General features: G+C 38.0%; 2 protein-coding genes across 2 annotated transcripts in view; one reads left to right on the top strand and one right to left on the bottom strand.

Moving 5' to 3' along the window:
• Window positions 1-13175, bottom strand: part of FRMPD2 (FERM and PDZ domain containing 2) — a 54550-nt gene extending 41375 nt beyond the window's left edge. Inside the window, exons 1-3 of the mRNA XM_054276552.1 lie at window positions 13052-13175; window positions 2957-3041; window positions 799-949 (exon numbers count right to left, since the gene is read on the bottom strand). Of these exons, the coding sequence (XP_054132527.1) occupies window positions 799-949; window positions 2957-3041; window positions 13052-13175 (360 nt within the window). The remainder of the gene's footprint in view (window positions 1-798; window positions 950-2956; window positions 3042-13051) is intronic.
• The window catches only part of MAPK8 (mitogen-activated protein kinase 8), a 116058-nt gene that overhangs the window by 50500 nt on the left and 43229 nt on the right, over window positions 1-22329 (top strand). The window lies entirely within an intron of this gene.

Below are 22329 nucleotides of genomic sequence, written 5' to 3'. Positions count from 1 at the left end.
CCCCACAAAAACCATAATAAGAAAATTTAAAACAAAATTTATATGAGAAAAGATAATTTTCCAAAGTATCTAACTGAAGCTCTTGACCAAATTTTTGTCACTGGTCACTATTGAGGTTCTGAACTGGGAGGAAATGAAAGGGCTCATCAGCCTGAATCTTGTCCCTTCTTGTTCCACAGCAGAAAACTCCATATGAAGGATCATGGTGGAGTTTTCTGTGATTCAGTTATTTCTGAATTTCTACAATCCGGAAAAGATTGCAAAACAACATACCATTTAAAGAAACATTATCCTTTCCATTTAACAGAGTCCTACCTCTACTTAGCAAGTAGAAATAGTCAATCAGGAGAACTACTGTCTGGGCACATTCACTGCCAGCCCCTGCTTTCTGTCCAGACATGCACTGTAAAAAAATTTAACTCCTTTCAGCATCATTGGCTGGCAGACATTTGGGTAAAATGCCTCTGTAAACTTTTTTGCTGTTCTGAAGCTGCTGTGAAAGTGGTTGGTGAAAACAGTCCATATGGTGTTTGATGCTGGCAGAAATCATATGTAGGTCAGAGAGGGTTCAATTATTAGCTTTTGCATAGTCCTTACGGACAGTTGCTTTCACTGCCTTCAGTTCTGACAGCACAACTGGATTATGCCTAATTTGGAGTCTGTCAATTTAGAATACTCATCTAATAAGATGAGTCAGTAGTTATTATGCACATCACTGTCAAACAAAAATTAGATGAGAGGCTTCTCTTTAGTGATATTTACATTTTGAAATCAGCTTATATGTTTTTCACCATTCACCTTTTCCTTCCTGTGGAAGAAGCATTTCTGTGACGCAGCAGCTGCTGAGTAGTCCTTTGTGGACACGGAGAAGGTGGAGCCCAAGCTCAGCAGGTTCTGTCGGCCGTTCCTCTGAGTTCCAGCCGGGATTTCTTCTACAGCACTCACCGACCTCCAAGGGAAATGCATAGTGAGGAAAATATAAAACATGCAGTCAACACAACAGCGACCTGGGGACAGAGAGCTTAAGGTACAGTAACTACTGGAATACTATGAAGTCCAGGGCAATGTCTGCTATAAGCTCCTTGATGTTTCTTTAGAGAAAAAGAGAAATAATTTAACAGGAGTAATATTACTGGTGCCCTTTATACGTAAATCGTAACTCTGCTTTGATTCAATAGAGTCAGGTTTGTTTTTGTTTCTTTTCTTCATTTGGTGAGCCAGATCCAGCTGGTTTAACTTTGATGAAGCTAATAGGCAAAGACTGTAGCCTCATTCCCTTCTGTGAATTCTACAGGATGAAGCAAATTCCTAATTTATTATTTTCTCAAGAAAAAAGCTTCATAAAGCCTTAACATTTGTTGTTACATTATTCAGAATTTTCCAAGAATGGGAATTAAATTATTTGAATACTAATTCATTAGGATAAATTAACGTCCTAGGGAACTGAGGGAATTTTCAATTTAATTAAGAAAAAGGTGTGTGAAATCTCAGATCAGAAAGCTGTCTTTGTACTATAGTTTTAATGTAGAAAGTAATGGTGTTTTCCATGTGAGCATATATAGATGCTGTTGAACACATGTATAAATATAAGTGTGTGTGTGCAGTTAGACAAGTAGACAGAAACCTCTTTCGTGACAAAAGCAGCCACTATCCTGCAATCTCTTGTTGCAGTTTTACAGGTGTACTGGGATATCTCATATTGCCCAGATTATCATGGCTGATTTATCAGGAAGTTCAAACTGTTTACTTGGGACACATTTAATTGGGAGTTGATCTAAATTGAGCATTTCCTGTGGGCCTGAATTACTTGTGTCATGGTTAAAAGAAGAAACTCCTGTTTAACTGGGTCAGGAACCCAATTTAAATGAGATGTCTGTAGGGATTACATGGTGCTTAACTGTGGGATTCTGGTCTTTGTGGTGCCTAGAGGCTGACAGTACTTACATCTCTTCTTCCTTTGGAAGCAGCCATGACTAGAGCTGCACTGTGCTAACACCAGCCTAGAAAACTCTTGTTTGGCAGCAGTGGAGTTTCCCTGGCTTTTGGAAAGGAGTTAGCATCAGCTGCACAATCCTCAGTTTTCTTTGCCAGTGTCTACAGGGCTGCTGTCCATGCCATGGCTCAAATGAGGCTAATCCTCATGACAGAACAGAGGTCTTTACTGCTGGTGACCCTGGGTTACCTGCAACTCTCCAGTACAGGGGTGGTGCAGGGCTGGGTATGACTGACACAAGTGAGAGAAATCAGTATAAGCACTGAGGTGGAAATGCAAATGAAAATTATACATTACATACATGGTCTGACATAACCACTCCAGAACACTTAAGGTGTGACAGCGCTTTAATGTGACAGCAAGGCAAGACCACATCCAAAATCTGAATGTGGACAAATAAGGACTCTGACAGAATGCCTTGACACGAAAAGTGATGACTATTCATACCTTCTCAACATATTTTTCCCTTAATAAACTATATAATTAGTAAGGTTAGAAAAGACCTCTAAGATCATCAAATCCATCCTTTCACAGTCTCTGTGGAGCAGCTTCCCATCTGTTTCAGTCACAGAGGGAGGGCTAGTGCTGCTTCCCTGCCTGGTGCAGACACAGCTGGGGCAGCTGTTCTGGGGGGCCTGTGGCATCTGGCAGGACACAGTGGTGCAGAGTAAATGTGGAAATCCTGAATTTGTTTGGTATGGATTGTGCAGGGCCCAAGTTCCATTCACTGGAGCTTTTGGACTGTTCCACTTGGAACCAAACCAAGTATAGGTGAATATTATTTATTTATTCTACATAATAGAATAATATGTATTTATTAGTTATTCTATATAAATAGTATCTATAAGCAAAACAGTCTCAAATGCAATTCAGGCCTTTTCTGATATGTCATTGCCACACTAGTTCCTGGCTTCACTTGCTTATAAAACAGCTTCCATCTTGTAGAATCTGAATTGAGCTCACCTGTTTATGAAGAGCTTGTAGCTGCTTTCTGTCCTTGATCCACTAAGTGTGGTGTCACATGATCTGTGTGTCTCTGGAACTCTTCCTGCAATAAATAAAGGAAATTTCAATATTCAAGCAATAGTAGCAGCACTCAGCATCACATGTTGGGACAATTACAACAGGGAAGAAATTTAGACTGGCAGCTTCCTCTCTTGTGTCCTTGCTTGGACATGATAAATGGCTATGTAATAGGATTAGTGAATTCTACACCAGCAGTATTCCCAGTTCCCTAATTATTGTTACTTCCTCTTCATAACCCTTTATGTGACTGTAATTTGGAAAACAGCTGTATAGGTACAATGGCTGTCATGTCCATCTCTATGGGGGTAATTTGTGAATCAGCTTTTTCTCTTCAGAAATTATGCCCAATTTTAGTTCTTCTATTTTCAGGCATAAAATGGGCAGAAAAAGACATGAAACTTCTCTGGCTTAATCAGAGTAGAATATGAAATCAATGAAATGAGAATGATGGTGTCTATTCCCCTGGTTTCTTTCTGTGTTAAATATATTGTGAATGTTTTTACAACATAAAAACATGGTAGAAGCAGTGGATGGTTTGTAGGTCCTTAGCAAATAAGGATTGCATTTTTTTTCACCTTCAGTCATCTCTGTGGCTACAAAATGGACAGGTGTGCTTTGGCCAAATAGATGAAGGTTGAAATTTAGGGGGAGAACCAGAGAGGGTTATTCAAGTGGTAGTTCTATGAATGTTTCCTGTATCAGCAGAGATGTTTGCAATCTTTAGGGAAGGGTGAGAAGGTTAAATTTTTGTTCACTTGGATCATTTCATTGATTTTATTTGAAGAATTGCATATCAAACTATTACATAAGTAGCATGATAGAGGTGGTAAGATAAGCTGTGTGGAAGCTTATCATGGAAGGGGAATAATTTTGATAAAACATTCATGCACTACACCCTGAGACTTCACTCTGAATTGCAACATGAAAACGTGACACTGAATTCTAGTGTACCAACCAACCAACTGCAATTTTGAAACTTAGAACATCTACAGTCCCATTGCTAAAATAAGCATAAACATGTGGGGATTTTTCAAGCTGCAGATGGTAGTGACAAAATGTGAGATTTGAGATAAGCTAGTTACCAAAGTTAAGATTCAATCCTGCAACATGCTTTTTAACGAGAAAACCTCATAAAATTCTCTGCTTGCACTGTGGTTTTAATATAATTGCATAAATATATTTTGACAAGACGATAAAATTCCCCTTAGTCTTTCTATATCAGCTGTTATAGCAGTGGGACAACTTGGCTACTTTCAGTGGCCAGACTGCCATGCTTTGATCACAAATCCAACACACACCTGACATTAAATTAATGTGTATTCTTCAAAGAAGTTGATGCCATAGATTTACTATATGTTAAAGGAGCTCCTGATGTAGAGTTTTGATAGAGATATTCATCTCCTTTGATAATGGCACTCTACTAGATGGTAATATTTCTTTTCATAGAAGAATGCTTTTTTTAAAATATATTATGTCATGAAAGAATGCCTGTGACAAATAAGCTCTCACATTCTGTGTTTACTCATGTATTTTTAGAATCCTGTCTTACAAAGTCCTGAGTATGCACAGCTACCAGTGTTTCAGTGGAGACTGAGATATGCACAAAGTCACTGCAATGAGCCTTTGTCAAGTTTATGACCAAAATGTTTTTTAAACTGCTTACAAAACAGATTTCTATTCTGACTTTACCTTCACTATGTGCGACCGTGTGTGTGACTCATGCATGTGTGTCACTCATGGAGCAGCTGCAGTCTCAGGTTTTTATTGCTGCTGGTATTGATTGCAATTCTGGAGCTTCAGAAGAGCACCTTGCAGGAGGAGAGCGTTAACAGGAGTAACCTCACTTTCCTCATCCTTGGGCTGAGGGCTTACGGCTGAGGCTAAGACATGATGGGTTTTTTCCCAGGATGTGCATAATTTCTCTCTGAGTTATGTCCTCATAGAACATTCACTCTTAGGTATTATTTATAGATTCAACTGATTTTGGAGTTGGCATCTTGACATTGCCCACCACATTGCATTTGAGGGGTAGCTCCACCTTTTCTGTGTCAAGACCCCATGTGCTAAAAACATAATGTCAAACTTTGTGACCTGCTGAGCAGCTTTACCTGGAAAGGGGGCATGAAGCAAGAAGGAGCTGATGGGGTTAAATGGTAACCAGGGAATATATAGCTTTACTGTCAGACACAAGTGAAAAAGAATCTAATATAAAAGTATCTTTCTGCTCTACAATTTAGCACAAATATACCTCCCAAGTCACATAACCACAAGTTGCATAGGAATATCTATCAATTGGTACATGGTCAGTCCCACACTTCAGGGGACAAAAGAGATGAATACATTATTCACAAACATAATCTTTTTAAAGAATCTTACCTCTCCTATGTCCTCGGTTAGACAGTATCAAAGATGTACTTTCAGAAATACTATTAGAGTCACTATAATCCACAGAGAGTTGTCTGTAATCTTCTGTTGACTGACTATAGTTCATCAATCTGGGCCCTTTGTCTGGAAACAGGAAGGAAATGTGGTGAATCATATACTTTTATTATAACTCATTGTATTTGCATGTTAATGTAAATAACATTTGGATGGGCTAATTTTTATATAGTCGTCATCCTTCTGTATTCTAACCCTGACTCCAATTCCTTAAAGACTGAGGAAATCTTGGAAACTTCATTCTATTATTTTCATGATCTTATTCTCACCAAAATTGTTTTTCATAGTTCTCCACTATTCCATATAAAACAAGTCTAATACATTAATTCTGTTCTATATGTTTAACTGAAAGGTTGCAAAGTGCAGATAACCTGCAAAGTTCTTATTCCTTGTACTCTGAGGTCCAAAACCTTGAGCTGTAACTTCTTCTTTCTGTGTGCAGGTTGGACAATGTCCAAACAGAATCAAATGCCTACCAGAGTCAAATGCAGAAATTCCATTAATGGGTCATCCTAATTCATTAGGATGTACATATTTTTCTTGCACAACGATTTTACTTTGTTTTCATTCTCTCTTGTCCTTTTACAGAATCTCTGAAGCATAATTTTTAATTTAAAAAAAGGAAGAAATGGAATGCTGTCTTGCAAAGTGCAGCTCACACATTTTCAATATAATTGACACTCTAATTCATTGAAATCCTTTGGCAAGTTTAAGTCAAGTGACCTGAGTCACGGGCAAACACAGAGATCACACCAGATACATAATCCCTAGAACCAGTGTAAGGAAACTGGCAGGAATTTGTGGCTAATACGGGGTTGAAAATGGGGCCATCCCTTTTGGCAGCAGCAGAATTTCTATCTACTTTTGCAAGTGTGAATCTACAAGCTCAGCTCTTGAGTAAGTGAACTAATATGTCTTGAGGGGTAGTTTGTCTGTATGTTTCCAAAAGAATCCCCTTTTCTTATAAGCAATAATACCTAATAGAAATGTTCCAGACATATTTAGGTCTGTGTTTGATTCTGGCTGATTTCATGGAGCATATGTGCGATTTGCTGAATTGGAATTGTATTGTTCATATGCCTAATGCTGAGCATATCCAAAAAAAATCCTGTGTAGCTTGGGCCAGCTTTCCCCTTGCTACAAAATCAGAGATCTCTGTCAAAGTGAACAGTACAGTGTAGACATTAGGAAAAAGATACAGTTATAGAATTACTCTGAGGGATAATAAATCTTAATCAAATTAAATAAAATATTGATATATACTATTTTGTTTATATAGTGAGCAGGATTTGGCCTTGTCTTGAAATCCCTCCAGCAATTCCTGTGTGAATTTATAAAACATCTTTTCAATAGAAAACTAACCTAAATCAAAAAAAGAAGCCACAAATCTTTGCTTGAATAATCAAATAAGAAAGATGAATATATATTCCTTAATGGCAGGAAGATAACCTTACAGAACCCCACCTTCAAAAATACACTGGAGTATGCAAAGTACAAAAGCAGTTTTGAAAGTAGTTTTATATGCACCGGTTTTATGCTAAGTGCTTTAAGAGTCAAATCTGTGCAAGCTGATTTGTTATCGTTGCTTCACAGCCCTGAGACTACTGTCCTTTGTGGAAATAAGGAAAAGAAACCTCACTGACTTGCCTCAGAGTCTTTCCATTATGAAGTAATTTATATGTACAGCGGTAACTATCCTATCTAACACTACATGTAATCACTACAGCATGAAATTAAACAATCCATCTACTTTGGGAAAGACACAGAAAAGGCTGTCTGTATCCTTATTAGAGAGTTCAGCTTATAAATCTTTCTTTACCTTGGTGGAAATTCATCTGGGATGCCAGTGTTGAGGTGTCGGATATTTTTTCATGCAGTCTTTTCCTTATTACATGACTTCTGTTGAGCTGGGAGGCTGTGCTCTCTTCAGTGACCACCTGCTCTGTCTGGAAGGCAGCAATATTCAAAGTCACTGTCATATGATATGTGAACTTCAGACTCTCAAAGTGATGTGATCCTTGCCCTCTGGCTGTCAGAGGCTGCTGATCTGCTTTGGATAAGCAACTTCATTTTCTCAGAGTAACACAAAGTGGGACTGAGTATGTTGGTTCCATGCTCTCATATGTTGGTTCCATGCTCTCATGCTAGCCAAGTTTAAGAGGGGACACCCTCTGTTGCAGTAGCATAGAGAGTAGGAAAGAGTGCAAGGGAAAAATTATTCTCAGAATCATATTGAATACTGACTGAAAACAAAAAATTTCTGGTGTGTTTTCTTCCATTGTCATTCAGCTTGTCAACAAAAATGGTTTCTGATATTTCAAATTTTGAAAAAATTAATCTGCTCATTTTTAAAGATCTCATGTGATCAAGTTTGATTGCACAGCAAATATTCCGTTCCACACAAGCACAATGACCTAACTTCCTAACATGATGTAAATGAGATTTCTTTGAATTTCATCAAGAAAGCCTGAAACCAGAATGGCAATGGAGAAATTTTTACTGTTGTGTAGAGTCCTTTACTTTGGCCAATATGAGGTCTCTGTAAAGGTTATCATTGCTTCAGTACTAACTAAAGAAATTAAGATACTGTAAGTACAAAAGCTCAATCACTTCCCAGGAGTGTAGAAGTGGTGTGTGAGATGGCTTCATTGCTTTATTTGCTTGTACACGTGCCCACACAATTTCCTGCCTAGAAGTTTAGAACCAAATCTCACTTCCTTAATCCATACAAACATTAATTCTGGCAGTCGCTCACCTGTCTCCCATGTTGCTGGGCACCTCTCACAACAGAAAAGGAGCTGACTGGAGTATGAGAGTAGTACTTACCTCACTGACACTTCCCACTGCAAACTGAACCATTCTCTTTATGTAGAATTTTGCTGGTAAGGAAGCAGCTTCCTTCTGATGTGCTTCACATGCTTCCAGAATGGATTCAGGAGAAAGTCTTCTATGTGGCAGATCTTCACACAGTGTCAGCAAGAGTGTATGTAGTTGGTCACTCAGCTGGAGGGACTGAGTCAAAATAGAGGTACTGTTAAATGACATCTCCCAGGGGACTGAAATCCTGTGTAAACTGGGACCAGGAATTTCTGTAAGCCTGGGTGAGAAACATGCACTGAATTCCTTTAGACTTTGGGAGAATTCCAGACAAGCAGCATGAGATTAGTGGGATCCCATAAGTGGGATCCAGGATAGCCTTGGAGGGAATTGGCGCCTCCAAGAATGATTGTTGCCCCAATAGGGGCTTCTTGGTGACAGACAATTCAGTTTGCTCCAGAGCTTTGTTAATTGGACTGTGAATCAAAGATTCATGGAAGTAAGGTATGTGGTAGCATTAGCTTCAAAAAGGTGAGGAGTTTTACCAGCCACAACTGTTGTCATAGAGACCAGATACTTATATTTTAAGGCCATTTAGCTTATAAAGCTTTTTCTCTTAGAAGAATATGAAGGGGAGGTTAAATCTACTAGAAATCTGTGCTCTCCAAATTGAGAACAAGCAACAAAAAGCATCAATATAGAAATGAAGCAAAATGTATGTTGCAAGTCTTTGGAAGGATTCTGGGTAAGCAAGAAACTTGTAATTTCAGCTTGAAGAGATACTGATAGAATTTGTTCAGAAATAAGGGGAGTTGTTTAGTTTTATTCTTCCATCCTATTTTTTGAAAAAGCACATAAATGTACACAGCACATGCCAACATGCCAACGCGATGTTTTTGTTTTAGCCCTGTCTATCTTTGAATAATAGAATTGTGGAGTAATTGAAAAAGACCTTTAATATCATTGAGTGCAATCATAAATGTAGCACTGGCAAGTCCACCACTAAGTCATGTACCTAAGTGCCACGACTACACATCTTTTAAATTCCTCCAAGGATAAGATTCAACCACTTTGCTGGTTTTTGAAGAAACATAAGGGAGAAAAAAAAGGAAAGGAAAGAAAAGATGAGCTCCAACTAAATTCCCTGATTTGTGTGAACTGATATTTTTGGTGAAGCTTGACCTTGACACAAGCTCTTAAATTCTTTTCTAGTGGTCCAAAACACAAAGCCCCTCTTAGTGATACTTAAGACTATGCCTCTCATTGTTTAAACCTACCAGAATAAATGAAAACAAAAATTTTTGTGTTACTGGCCTGGTTTGGAGGAACCTGGTAATCTGCTGACCAATAGAGAGTCATTCCTAAGGAATACACCAGCATCTGTCAAAACAGAAAAGGAAACTCTGTGTGAAATCAATACAGGAAATCAGTATAGGAAAGCCTCATAATAGACACACCATCTCTTTGTGTCTATGGTCACAAAATGGCAGAAGTCACAGAATAATATAGATGATTTTTTAAAAAAACTAGAGTAAACGTATCTAAAAGTAAAATAGTGACTCTTAGCTTATGGACTAGGTTGCATGCAATTAGTGATGTCTTTTCCTGGTCTTAAAAAACTCATAGCTAGACATGATTAAAGGATAAGGAGTTTTTGTCTTGGTGTTTTAATAAGGATCCTTATGGTGCACCATTTCGCCAAGGCGAGATGTGCCACAATGCACACACACGACAGATCACGTATACAATTCATAGATCTTATAAATTTGCATATCGCACAGGGGTGCCCCAATGGGAGGCCTGGATGAATGGTGTGATATTACCCCATCCAATGAATTCCCCCCTGGATGGACTGAATCTGTAGTTTACAGGGTATGTTCTAGACAGGACCTTGGTTTCCCAAGACAGCGTAGGGTATTCTGGCCTCCTACTCTGAGGCCTTTAGGATGTCTGGGCTATGCTAAGTTATCAGACTTAAGGAGTTACAAGTATGCATGCTAAGAATACTGAGGATACACAAAAGTTATATAAAATGTATGTAAAAGAAAAGGCAAAAAAATCATCTTGGCATCATTAGTGCTGTTCAGATTGAGGGGCTGAGCCAGGCTGCCCTCTGCTCAAAGATGCTAGGAGTAGGGAAAGAAATTTGAACTCATTTCTTAATTTTGAAGCTCTCCCATTTCTGATGAAAATTCTCCCCTGCCTGTGCGACTGACTAGCTGTTATATGCAGGAAAATAATTACTGGAATAAGGCTGCCTATTCCACAGCTTCATTTTTCTGCCTAGTGTATAAGTGGTCAGTTATGTGTGAATCTGAAAATACTGTGTTCTGCCTGAGGGGACTATGTGGTCTGAGTAGTTTTTAAAACTTTAAGGTGCCTGAATGTTATATCTTACTGTCTTTCCAGAGAGACTCATTTGTTAACAAAGCTGAAAAAATTTCTGACTTCCTGGGATTGCTTCTACCCTCTGATTGTACAGATACTGCAGTCCTGCTTGCTTCTGAGATTACAATTACCACATCTGCTTGAACACTATTTCATAGAAATATTCTTCCTTTCTGTAGGCCTTTACAAATAATACATTTCTTCAGGCCTGTGGGACTGATGTTCAAAATTGATTTTGATGTTGACATGCATGCTAATCCAACAATAAGCTGCAAGATACATGTAACATCTTTCTAACTATAGCCTAATTTGATTAGTTTTATTAGAAATGGGATGTGACAGTAGATGCCTGGCAAATTGCATTAAAATCCACAAACTTGTCTTCATGAGAAGCTGTCAAAATGCACTTTGTAATATTCCTCACCTTTGTTAGTCCAAAGTGCTGATTTTTACTTGGGCGGTGGAGCAATTCTGGTGCACTGAAAGGGGCAGCTTCTGTCTGAGATGCATTGTTTTGGAAAAACAAATTTCCTTCAGCAGACAGTAGTACTGACCACGGGCAAATCACACAGATGGCAGGGTCTGAAAAATGTTGAAGTTGATAGAATGAAGATCATAGTGTTTATTCACTGTACTCAGAAAATCATATTTCTGGCATCTCACCTGTATACTCATCACTGGAGATGGACCCAGAATTACTTGCCTGACTGGGGACCTTATTGGTCCTGAGCCACAGACTGACTTCCCAGCCTGACCTCAGACCTGCCTTGTCACTGTGGCCTTGCCTGGTGATTGCTGGGCTCTCTGACCATGGTTACCTTCAGCTGGTGTTCTCTTTTGCTCCTTGCATGTTTTCTGTAGTGTTGTATGCAAACACAAGTCACACATGCTGGGAAGCTTGTCTGTTTGAGGAGCAGCCAGCCAGCTTGTACTTCATCCTAGTGGAGAATACCTGGCCTTCTGTAGGGCTGGCCAGCCAACGAGTGGCATTCCTGCCTGACCTGGCAGTGCCCCAGCACACCAGGAATATTGTGTGCCAAGTGGTGCTGATCATCATGAGATCTGGCATGATTTATTGCACCATGCACAGCACAGCAAATGAGGCAGCATTAGCCTTGAGAAGAGGCTGATTACAGAAACAATATAGCTGCAATTGGGAGATGTGGAGACAGAGATATGCCTTACTCAACTGGGATGATGCTATGCACTGGCAGGTAACCTTCCCTGTGCTCAAAATAGCTGGAACACTGGATTCAGCTTCAGAATGACTCCAGCTTGACATCACTTCTGGACCTGAGCTCCCTAAAGACAAGTTTTAGCAGCCTAACACTTGGCCTGCAGCCCAGCTTGGTTGTACACCCCTACTTCTTCTTGGTTTAGTTTTCATGTTCTGATACCCTAAATATATCTGGTGTAGCATAGGGAACATAGGCTGATTATCTCTTTAAAAAAAAAAAAAGTTTTGTTAAGTCAGCAATCAGAAGAGCATAGTGTCAGCTTAGTGTCTGGCACAGAGTCAATAGATGGACCTATGCTGAACCTATCCAGGTGGGTATCTCTGTGCTTCACTCCTTTGCACATTTATGGTGCTTGTATTTCCTGGGCTAGTCTATCCCCTTGTTACACCAGTTAATAGGGAACTGATGGTATAGTCAACCTGCTATAGTGTTCCAGCCCATTAAAACTAGTTGGTAATGAATTTATGAATTTTCACTCCTCCAGCTATAGTAGAAGTTACACATCACTTGTTTTCTGTATTTTGTATTTTGATTCTACATGCTTATGAGGTAAGAACATGTCTCATCCATTCTCCCCTCAAAAAGAATACCCGTTCACATAAACAGTTCTCAAAATGTGACAGGTTGCTCAGCTGTGCTCTCTTGTTGTTGCTCAGTTGTGCTCTGTGCTCTCTCAAGCTGGCCTGCTTGGCAAGGAAACATCATAATGATAAGTTACATTATTATCATCAAGGATAAAATCTCTTACTAGCTGAATGGAGAGCCATGTGGATTTGTCTGCCCTTCTCTATCAGTCCATGAAGGACATGAGCCTAGCTGGCACTGCACTTTCTCTGGGTGCATTTTATTCAGACTTCAGGAAGGACTCTTCTGTCTGCATATAATTGTATTTAGATTAATTACTACTTGATGTTTAATTAAAAAAAAAAAGCCAAAACTGTGTGAAGATCTTCTGTGTAGGCAGAGCAATCTGCACGTAATCCCAGCAGCACTGAAAGATTTCTTACTTTTATTAGCAATATGCTGTTAGTGCCATTAGGTTTTTTGTCTCCACCCCACCCCCACAAACAAACAAAGTCAAAAGAATTGAAATAGCTCAATAATTAATTTCCAACAGTAAGAACTCTTATAAAGATGTTTGTCACCTCACCTCTGTGGAGATCCTCCAGAAGCTGCCTTGTGGACAGGTGCAGGAGTGCCCATATTTCTTCTTCCTCCAGAGAGCTTCCTTTTGCCCACAGGACCTCGGCCAATGTCACACAGGAACTGCTCATGCCTGCTGCAGTAGATACTGGGGTTTGGACACAGTAAAATAGACTGAACTGCTCAAGGCAAGCCCTACTGATTATACCTGTACCCTTCTCTCACTGTAAGAAATACTTTGTGAACCACCCTGCTCTATTTGTTCAGAATAGGTGGGTATTGTTTATCCCTGTCTTAATCTGAGTAAATAAAGGGGACTGAACTAAGTGACTTCCTGTAATCTTTTTGAGCCCTTTCACTCCTCATTTGAAAGCAGTCATAAGATTCTGTGGAGAGTAAATAGCTTTTACTCAGGAGGTCCTTCATGAATATGTGCTGCTCAGATTTTATGAGTGGTTATTTGAATGACAGGTGATTGATTTTGCTGCTTAATTGGATTTTCCTGTCTATAAAAACATTACAGAGTTTATCTAAGAAAAAAAGAATACAATGCAAAAGATATGCCCTGTAACATAAAAAGTTTATCAACATTGCAACAGAGCAATTAAATTTCATTAATTGCTCAACAGATTGATCAGTAAAAGCTGGCAGATTCTTACTGAATTAATTGATTAGAGATTTTTCTTGCTCACATATCTGAGACTCAGTGCTTGCAGTTCATCCCTTCCAATATACATATAAACTCGCTTTGTTTCACTAAACCAAATTAAAAGATTATTCTCTTTTTAAGCTACTGAATAGCAATTTAGTGGCTCCCAGCACACTGTCCTATCTGACAGGTACATAAGACCTAGCAGAAGAATGTGCATCCACACTCTTATGCTGTTTTGTCTCAGTTGAAACACAGCTTCAGATAATTTAGAGAAAGGCACTCTGTAGTGAATCATAATTTCATGTCCGACCTACTGGAGGAGGATTTTATTATCCCAGCCAATCAGAAACTGAGTTTTGACTTGAAGCACCATGGCTACTTTTCCTTCAAATATTCTGTCATGCTAAATATTCTCAAAGAGGGCTTTGTTCTTCATAAATGCAGCTGATCTTTCCATCTAATGAGGTTTCTGTTTCTGTAATTTACTACAGTCAGAGCTGCTCTAGGTCTACGCATCACTAAGGAAAACTGAATCCAATCTTCAAATTCCCTAAAAATTTTTGAACAGCTTTTGCTATTTCTCTCCTGTAACAGCCCCACAGGTTCATTTGATGCTGTGTACGTAGGGGAATAATAAGAAAAGTTAGAAGTGATCCATTTACTGATTTGAGTTTTGACATTGTAGATCAGCAGTGAGGACACTATAGCCTGGGATGCTGCTGTCACATATAGGATTGTAAACACCACTGTAAAATGAGTTCACTCACAGCCTGAGGATGGCTCTTGCCCCCCCAAACTTTTTCACTCTCTGTACACAGCCCATTTGCTGCCACCATTTGCTCTGTGCCAGCAATAGAACTCTTTGTGTCTTACAGCTGGTTGCTTTGCCAAATTCCCGTTCAGTATGGACTCCTCAAGGGGTAACTGGAAGAGCATCACAGTGTCCTGTAGGACCAGCTGGTTGCTTATTAACAAACTGCTCAGACTTTGCTTCGTGGGGTCTTGTCCCGGCTCACTATCCTGCAAACAAGGAATCACAACACAGAAGGAATGATCCCTTGTAGCAACCACCACAGGATTATAGACCAACCCAGTGACATTTTAAACGGAACCAGAGTCCTAATTTTAGTCTCTGTAGCTTCAAAGGGCAGTAAAGCTTCTTACAAACCTAACCTTAATTAGAAGAGACAGACAAATCTTCTTAATCTAAGCCATCACCGTTTCTCTTAATAATAAATTACTGTGATAGCATTTCACTTAACCCTGTGGTACTGGGACTAAGCAATAAATTCACGTCCCCAGAGCAGAATCTGTGTGGCTTCTCTATACAGGTAATCCACCAGATTGCATTTAGTGCTGTTTTATTTGAGACTGTGCTGGGGGAAGAAGCACTGCATCCTCTGTTTTAGATAGAAGTGCTTGTACCAATTTATCTCAGTGCTGATATTTCTAACTAGCTTAAGTTACTCAGTAAGAAACTACCCAAAGTGCAGGTATGCAGCTTTGTAGAACCAAAGTGAAATCAGCAGTTACATCAGAAATGCTTTTGTAGAGAATGTTTTTTCCTAAGAGTAAAAGTAATGTCTCAGATCAATACTAAATATGAGTTAAATGAATTCTGCTATCAATTATATCCAAGCTTCTTGAAAAAATATTATATTGTATGGCCATGGAAATCATAATCTCTTTAACAAATTATTGCTTTAAAACAAGGTGGAGGTAGGCAATGTGCTATTTTACAATCAAATTGGCAACTGGTTTTTAAACACACTCAGAATGCCCTGTATCTTTAGGCTGCGGTTTTGACTTCTGATTCTCAAGATGATGTGATATTTAACAAAAGTCTGACTGCGTGAGTGGTTGGGGAAAAAACTATAGCCAGGCTACACTATGTGTATTATAAGAGAGTAAAAGGGATGGGAAGATATTGTTATCATTGCAGCACCGGCCATGTTCATAGTCCCTCAGTTTAGTAAAATCTGTGATCCAGAACCAAACAATTCTGACCTTCAAACAACCTACAACTCATAAGACAAGGCATACAAATGAGGAGACGAGAAGGAAAAATTGACAGCAACTTTGCAAAAAGGGGTTTTTTTTTTCAGTAACACTACATATCAGGAAATTATGCTGGATCTGGTTGAGCCTGCAGGGGAAAATTAGAGCAGCAGAATGTAATCACCCATTTTGGAGTTTGGCCAGGATATCGAGGTTAATGTTTTTGTGACTGGAAAAAGTAGCAAAGAGCTTCCAGTGCCAATTTGTATTTTGAGGTCAAAGGCTGATTTTCCTGATGTCTATGGAAGAAGATAGTACCATCCAAATTAGCCTAAAATATCCTCTCTGTTCTAATCTTTGCAACACATTTATTTATTATGTGGCCTCTCTAAAGTCAACAGATTTTTCCAACTCTTCTTGCATAGATATAAAAAGTTTCATTGGGATGAGGCTAACCCATTATTTTGCCAGCAACATCTGCCTATTTATCACTTTTTTTTTTTTAAAGAATTCATTGGTACATTTTGGTGCATTTTGTTTTATCATATGTGCAAGTTTTTGTCATTGAAAACTGGAATCAATGAAAGAAATTGAATTAATCATGAAAGTAAATGATCTACAGCTTTACATCTGAAATTTTTTTAGACTTAGCAACAATTGTGAATTACTAATTTCATATGTCAAGGTCACCTTATTGGATTTGGCAGTCTTCTTTAGTAAAATATAAAGGAGCAACTTGGCTTTGGTTAATCTTTGTCTTTACTTTTGCTATTTTGTTTACTGTGTAAAGAAAGCAAAAGAGCTAAAAACTATTATTTTTGTAGGAAAACTGACCTTCCCTTATCAAACACAGTCAAGTGCATTAAATATCCTCAAGAGGAATGGGTCAGCTGGATTTCTAACTACATGAGAGCCCTTTTCATTCCCACTTATCAGAGGGAATTTACTGGGGAGTAGGTTTAGCTGTACAGTAAGTTTTATGGCATGAAAGTCAATCCATTATCTGGATGATGGTGAGAAAAGATGAAAGGAGATCATAGGACACACCAGTGAAGAAGATGATGAGGAAGGAGAAATCACATTTAGTTTTCGAAAATATGGAGTCAAGTTTGTTTCTGGTCTTCTTGCAAAGGCATGAAGCAAGAACAGATTTGTCCCGTCTGGACATCCTGAAGAACAACTGGAAATGAGAACTCTGGCAAAATAGTTTGTGTATAAACACAACAACAGCAATTACAACAACAACAAAGGATTAACCTTGGTAGGAATCAAGCATTCTGTGAACTGGAAGGGCCTCTGTCAAATCAGAAAGGCCTTTCAAATTTTTACTGCCTGGAAGCTCTTTATGCAGAGGTCTTGTCTTTTGTGTGACTGAACTTCCAGTTCTGCTTCATTGCTCTGTGTATGTACATTGCAAAATACTTTTCTGTAAACTGAACCAACTCTTAATTTGCTGGAAGGTGTAAACAAATGTAAGTTTTGTAAACAATTCTGTCTAGGAAGGCCTATTTATGGTTTGGACATATATGCCCATCACAGCTCCTCTTTTATAATGAGATGACTAATTGATTTTGACTAGGGTGAGGCAGAGAGAGGCCACTTAACCAGGTGCTCTGAAAGACCTGAGAAGTTGCTGGCATTGGCCATGAGACACTAAAGGAGTGTAGGTGTGTACTGAGAGAAAAGTGAGAGGAACTTGGAGTGCAACTTCTTCCATTTGCACCACTGTATCCAGGAAAGGTTGCCTACTCATAACAGTCCGTGGAAACTGGTGTGACCCACTACACTTGGACATGCCTGGAGCTGGCTAATACAGATTGTGCTTAATTTACCTGCAGTGCCTGAGGATCCATCAGTCATTTTCACGAGCAATTTTAGAGACATGGAATTGCTTCTTCTAGTTGGCATGGAAGGCTATACTGATAAAACTAGACACAAGTCTACAAAGAGATGGTCTTTAGGCATCTTTGTCTAGACATGGTATTTTCCTTAGCCTTCTATCCCTGTCATCTGTTGTACTCCAATTTCTTAGCTATGTTACCAGTCCCTGTTAAGTCTCAGGTGCTACCTGATAGTCTAAAAGCACCTTAAAAATGACCAAACCCAAGGTCCTGCTCAATCCTCAGGATAGCAAAAGGCAGAACTTCTTGTATTAGTGGCAGCAAGATGCAGTGGGGGAAAAGAAAGCTTTCTGAAAGAAGGGAATTATCCAGAGGACCTCAGGTGCTGGTCAGCAAGACTCCAAGCAATCTGCTTTCAAGACCAGGAAATATGGAAATTTGAAGTGACACTTTACTAGGATGTTGGAGGGCTAACAAGTACTGAAAAGGGTTCCGTAGAGGCAGATGAATGAGACAGGCTTGCCAATTCTGAAAGATCTTTTAAAATGAAAAGTTACAAGAAAAATGCTTTTTTAGTCAGCAAGTCAACATTCTTTTACTTGACCAGAGTGCTGGAAGGTGGGTTAATTACACGTCAAGTAATGTAATTTCTGACCATACCCAGGTAAGGACCTCCACCAAGATAAAATCAGTCTGGCTTTCCTACCTCTTGTTTTTTTCTGGGTGATTCTCCCCATCAAAGATTAATAACTGACTGTAACACATTGCTTTGAAGTGCCTTATATTTAAGAGCAGGGATAAATTTGTATCTTTACATCTTTATGACACAAAAGTTCAGAAACTTCATCAAAAGGGACTGGAGGAATAGATGTAAATCAAAACACAAATAGTATCTCACTAAGGGAGGAAAATCATTGTTTAATATCAAGTATTCCTAATATACTAAGAAAAGTTCTTGCAGCCTATCTCAAGACTGGCTGCATAATAAATCAAATTTGGAATACAAAATTAGGAGAACTAAAAATAGGACAAAAATGGGATTGAGCTATAGTTTTGAAATAACTTCTGTTAATTTCAAAGTAAATTTACAGAATTTATGAACAACCTGTCCTGAGTCTCTTCTGTGGTCACCAACAGAAAAGGAATTATGTATCAATCTCTCTGCCTCTGACTCCTGTGAGTCATGGTGGCAGGAATAGCATTTGGCATGAACCTGCATTCAGTAGGAAGTATCTCCAGGAAAATACATAACTGATTTCCTTTGTGCCCTTAAAAATCATATAGTTATAAAATTGAATGCAGAGACAATTTTGAAATTTAAAGTTATCCTAGCGTGCACACAGATTAAATGTTTGATATAGATAATAATTTCTGAATTAAAATGGGAAGATATTACTTGCTTTTTATGGAGGCAACAGATTATTCCAAAACAGAAATTAATCTTATTCTGAGTCTCCACAGAGAGTTTGGGATCAGTGAAATAATTTTGCTGCACTGAAGTGTCTAGACTGAAATATTCTTAAATGAAGAGTTTTTAAAATTAGGATCACAATTCTTTGTTGCTCAGGGCTTCATGTTTTTCTTCTTAAAAAACCCGAAACACTAAAAAAAACTGCACCTGAAATCCTGAAAATTTGAATACTGTATTGAGATTTTGAGAGATGTTGGTCTCCAAAATATTTAGGACTAGGTATTTAGAAGATCCTGAAGAATCAATGAAAGCTGTGACCAAACTGCAAGTGACAACTCTAAATCTTTTTTGGTTTTCATCTGATTCATAACAACGCACAAAACTGTAACATGCAAGAGGAAAGAAGATGATCACATCAGCCTGTAGCCATGAGCTTTGAATAGTGTCTGATTACATCTATTATGTTGATGATTGTTCTGATTTAATACTTCAGGTTGTGCTCTGTTCTTGAAGAACAGTGTTCTTCCATAAGGAAAATCAAAGTTATAAAAATATAATCTAGAAATATTTTACTAAGTAATGACAACTAAATATATTTGCTTTACAGGCAATATTCATCTAGAGCATGTAAAATTGAAAAAACAAGTAAATTCTTAAAATATATTTAAATATAGTTCAAACTGAATTAAGGTAATTCAATTGGTTGTTGCTATCACCAAATTGTTACAGATAATTCTAGGGGAAATACAGAAAAAACTGTATTGGAAATAAATGTAGTCTCTTAAGTAGTAATAAATAATAAATGTAGTATCTCAATCATAAATGCATACATATTTTAGAGAAATGAAAAGGGAAAGACTTTGGGGATAGAAGGTGCCTGCCTTGTGTGCTTTAGAATTTCTTAAATGTCTACATTAAACTCTGAGCCTCTTCTGTATATAATACATATTGGGCTAAATCCAATATATATATACCCTTTTATATACATTTAAAGAGTTCTGGATACATGCTATCATTTGTGATATTATGTTTTTTATCTGGATACAGAAGCATAGTAACTGGATAAAAAAGCTGAATATTTTCTTATTCCTTACTTAACAACAACCTACTGCTTGTCCATGCTATTACAACAAAATTTAACTGTGTGCAAAGTTTGAAAATACTGAAAAGAGGACATATTTTGAAAATTATACTTTAGAATTAATTTACATCATAACCTCATTTATTCACATATATTCCATATACAAATTTTAAACTCTAACTCACTGTAAACTTTTTATAATTTTGGAGAGAAGTCACAATATTCCTCACACCAGAGAGATGAATCTCATTAAATATGAAATTTAACTCTCTGAAATAAGGGCTGGAAATGCGTGGGTTTATAATTGGAATAAACACTTAAAATGCTGTTTAAAACTTCTGTTCAAATACGTAAGGCAGAGCCAAATCTGCAAACAATGACAAGTCAATAAGGGAGTTGCCTTGTTGCTAAAGCATGAACTTTCTTTGTAAAGATTCCAGAAATTATAGCTGAAGTGAAGCCTTTATTATATGGTATTTTTTCAGCCTCTATTGTAAACTATTTTATTTCCTTTCTAGAATCATGTACTTAAATAAATAGGACAATTAACCAGACTATTGCAAGTTATTCAGCACTGAAGGGGGATAAAATTTCACTGCTACAGAGAGATTAATTTCTTTTCTAGGAAATCATAAACTTCACATGAGGTGGAGCAGTCTCTGAACAGTCTAATCTTTGAAGGGGAGAGTTGAAATCTAGCTCCTGAATAGTGAAGTTATGTGCCTCTCTATGGGGATTTCATGAGCTGGGTGGTAAGGGCGCTAAAAGTTTGACTTTATTACAAGACCTATGGACATTGTTCCTTAAAGATACAAAATATTATTGATACGAAAAGAAAATTTAGAAAAACCCAGCATCCTACAAAATCAGACTTCTAGGGTCAAATTCATATTTCCAATCTCTTTAAAAGGAACCTACTAATGAATTTCAGAGGAAAATATTACACTGTCTGCAGTCAGTTTGCAAGTAGATATTTTTTCAATAGAAGTGCCTTACAAAGATATCACTGGATAACTGCAATCAAAAGAAAGTTGTACTATGTTCATTCTTGCTAAGTTTATATGCCCCTTCTCCTCTGCCCCAGCTGATGCCAAATGCCAAGGATCTCATAGAATATCTGTCTATGATAGATAACTAGTGCCTCTAAAGTATCCAGTGCTACTTTTCTTTGCTTTTTTACATGCATCTTTCATAAAAGCTCATTCTACATAAGAGTAGACTGGACTGGTGGCCCAGAATTAAATCTAGTACATCTAATACATTATTTACATTGTTCTAGCACTTCAAAGATTGAAGCTTCAAAGCTCTCCACTGCTGCAGTGCCAGAAATAGTAGGGCAGTAGAACTCAAGCACCATGGTAATGTTTCTCTTTAAATCAATTGATTTGTGTCCTTTTAAAGGCCTTATAAATTCTCTGAAATGAGGCAGCCTTGTGCCAGACATAGGGACAGGGAATGAAGGGTCAAGGCATATGCTGATGCTGAGGTTAATAGGTAACACCACAACACAGGTAAAAGAACCTGAGCAGGCTGTACACCAGCTTCTTCAGGTACTAAAGAAAAATGTCCTAAATGAAGGATGAAGAGCTAAGATTTTAGATTATATTGTCCAGTCTTCCCAAAGTCTCTCCATAGCTTCTCACATCTAATCCTATTGTAGTCAATGCTGCTGTGGTTTGCTTATTGTTAAAGTGAGTTCTTGAGTTCTGACAGTGCCACAGTTACACCTTTGCTTGCAGAAGAGAGATATTCAAAGCTTCTGATCTTGATTCTGACATTGACTGGTTCTTTTATTAAGAAAGACTTAGTCTCTTATTTTACCACATCATTGAGGATAATGTGTTTTCCCATCATTAATAATACACTTTACATGTAAATGGTAAATTATCAGTATTTGTATTTCTCTGGAATCTACATCTATAAATTTCTAGATCAGTAATGATTATGATGCCTATGAAAAAACATCCAGAAAATGAGGTTGCTTTTATTTTAGAAACTGCAAACTGTTACGTAGGGACTTGCTAAAAAACATTGAAGAGCAGTGGAGGAGAAATTAGGAAAGCAGTTTCTTAGTTAAGAGTCTTTAGTCACAGGTTGTAATCACTGGTAATCTTTCTGCTGTTTGGAGTTCAGTGCTCTTTCCAAAATAATAGTACGTAGTACAAATCCATGAAAAAATAATGTACTTAAACATATTTTCCAGAATCATGTCAGCTGTGTTATGCAAACACACACTTATCCCTGCCATAAGAGCAGGACCACTTTAGTGCCTTCCACTTCTTTGCCTTCAATGGGAAACAAG

This window comes from Melozone crissalis, unplaced genomic scaffold (assembly GCF_028551555.1).
Source record: "Melozone crissalis strain CALT ecotype California unplaced genomic scaffold, PUWL_Pcris_2 ptg000019l_1, whole genome shotgun sequence".
NCBI classification, from domain to species: domain Eukaryota; kingdom Metazoa; phylum Chordata; class Aves; order Passeriformes; family Passerellidae; genus Melozone; species Melozone crissalis.
Note: the sequence above shows the minus strand (reverse complement) of the source record. Positions and strands in the feature narration are given on the sequence as shown.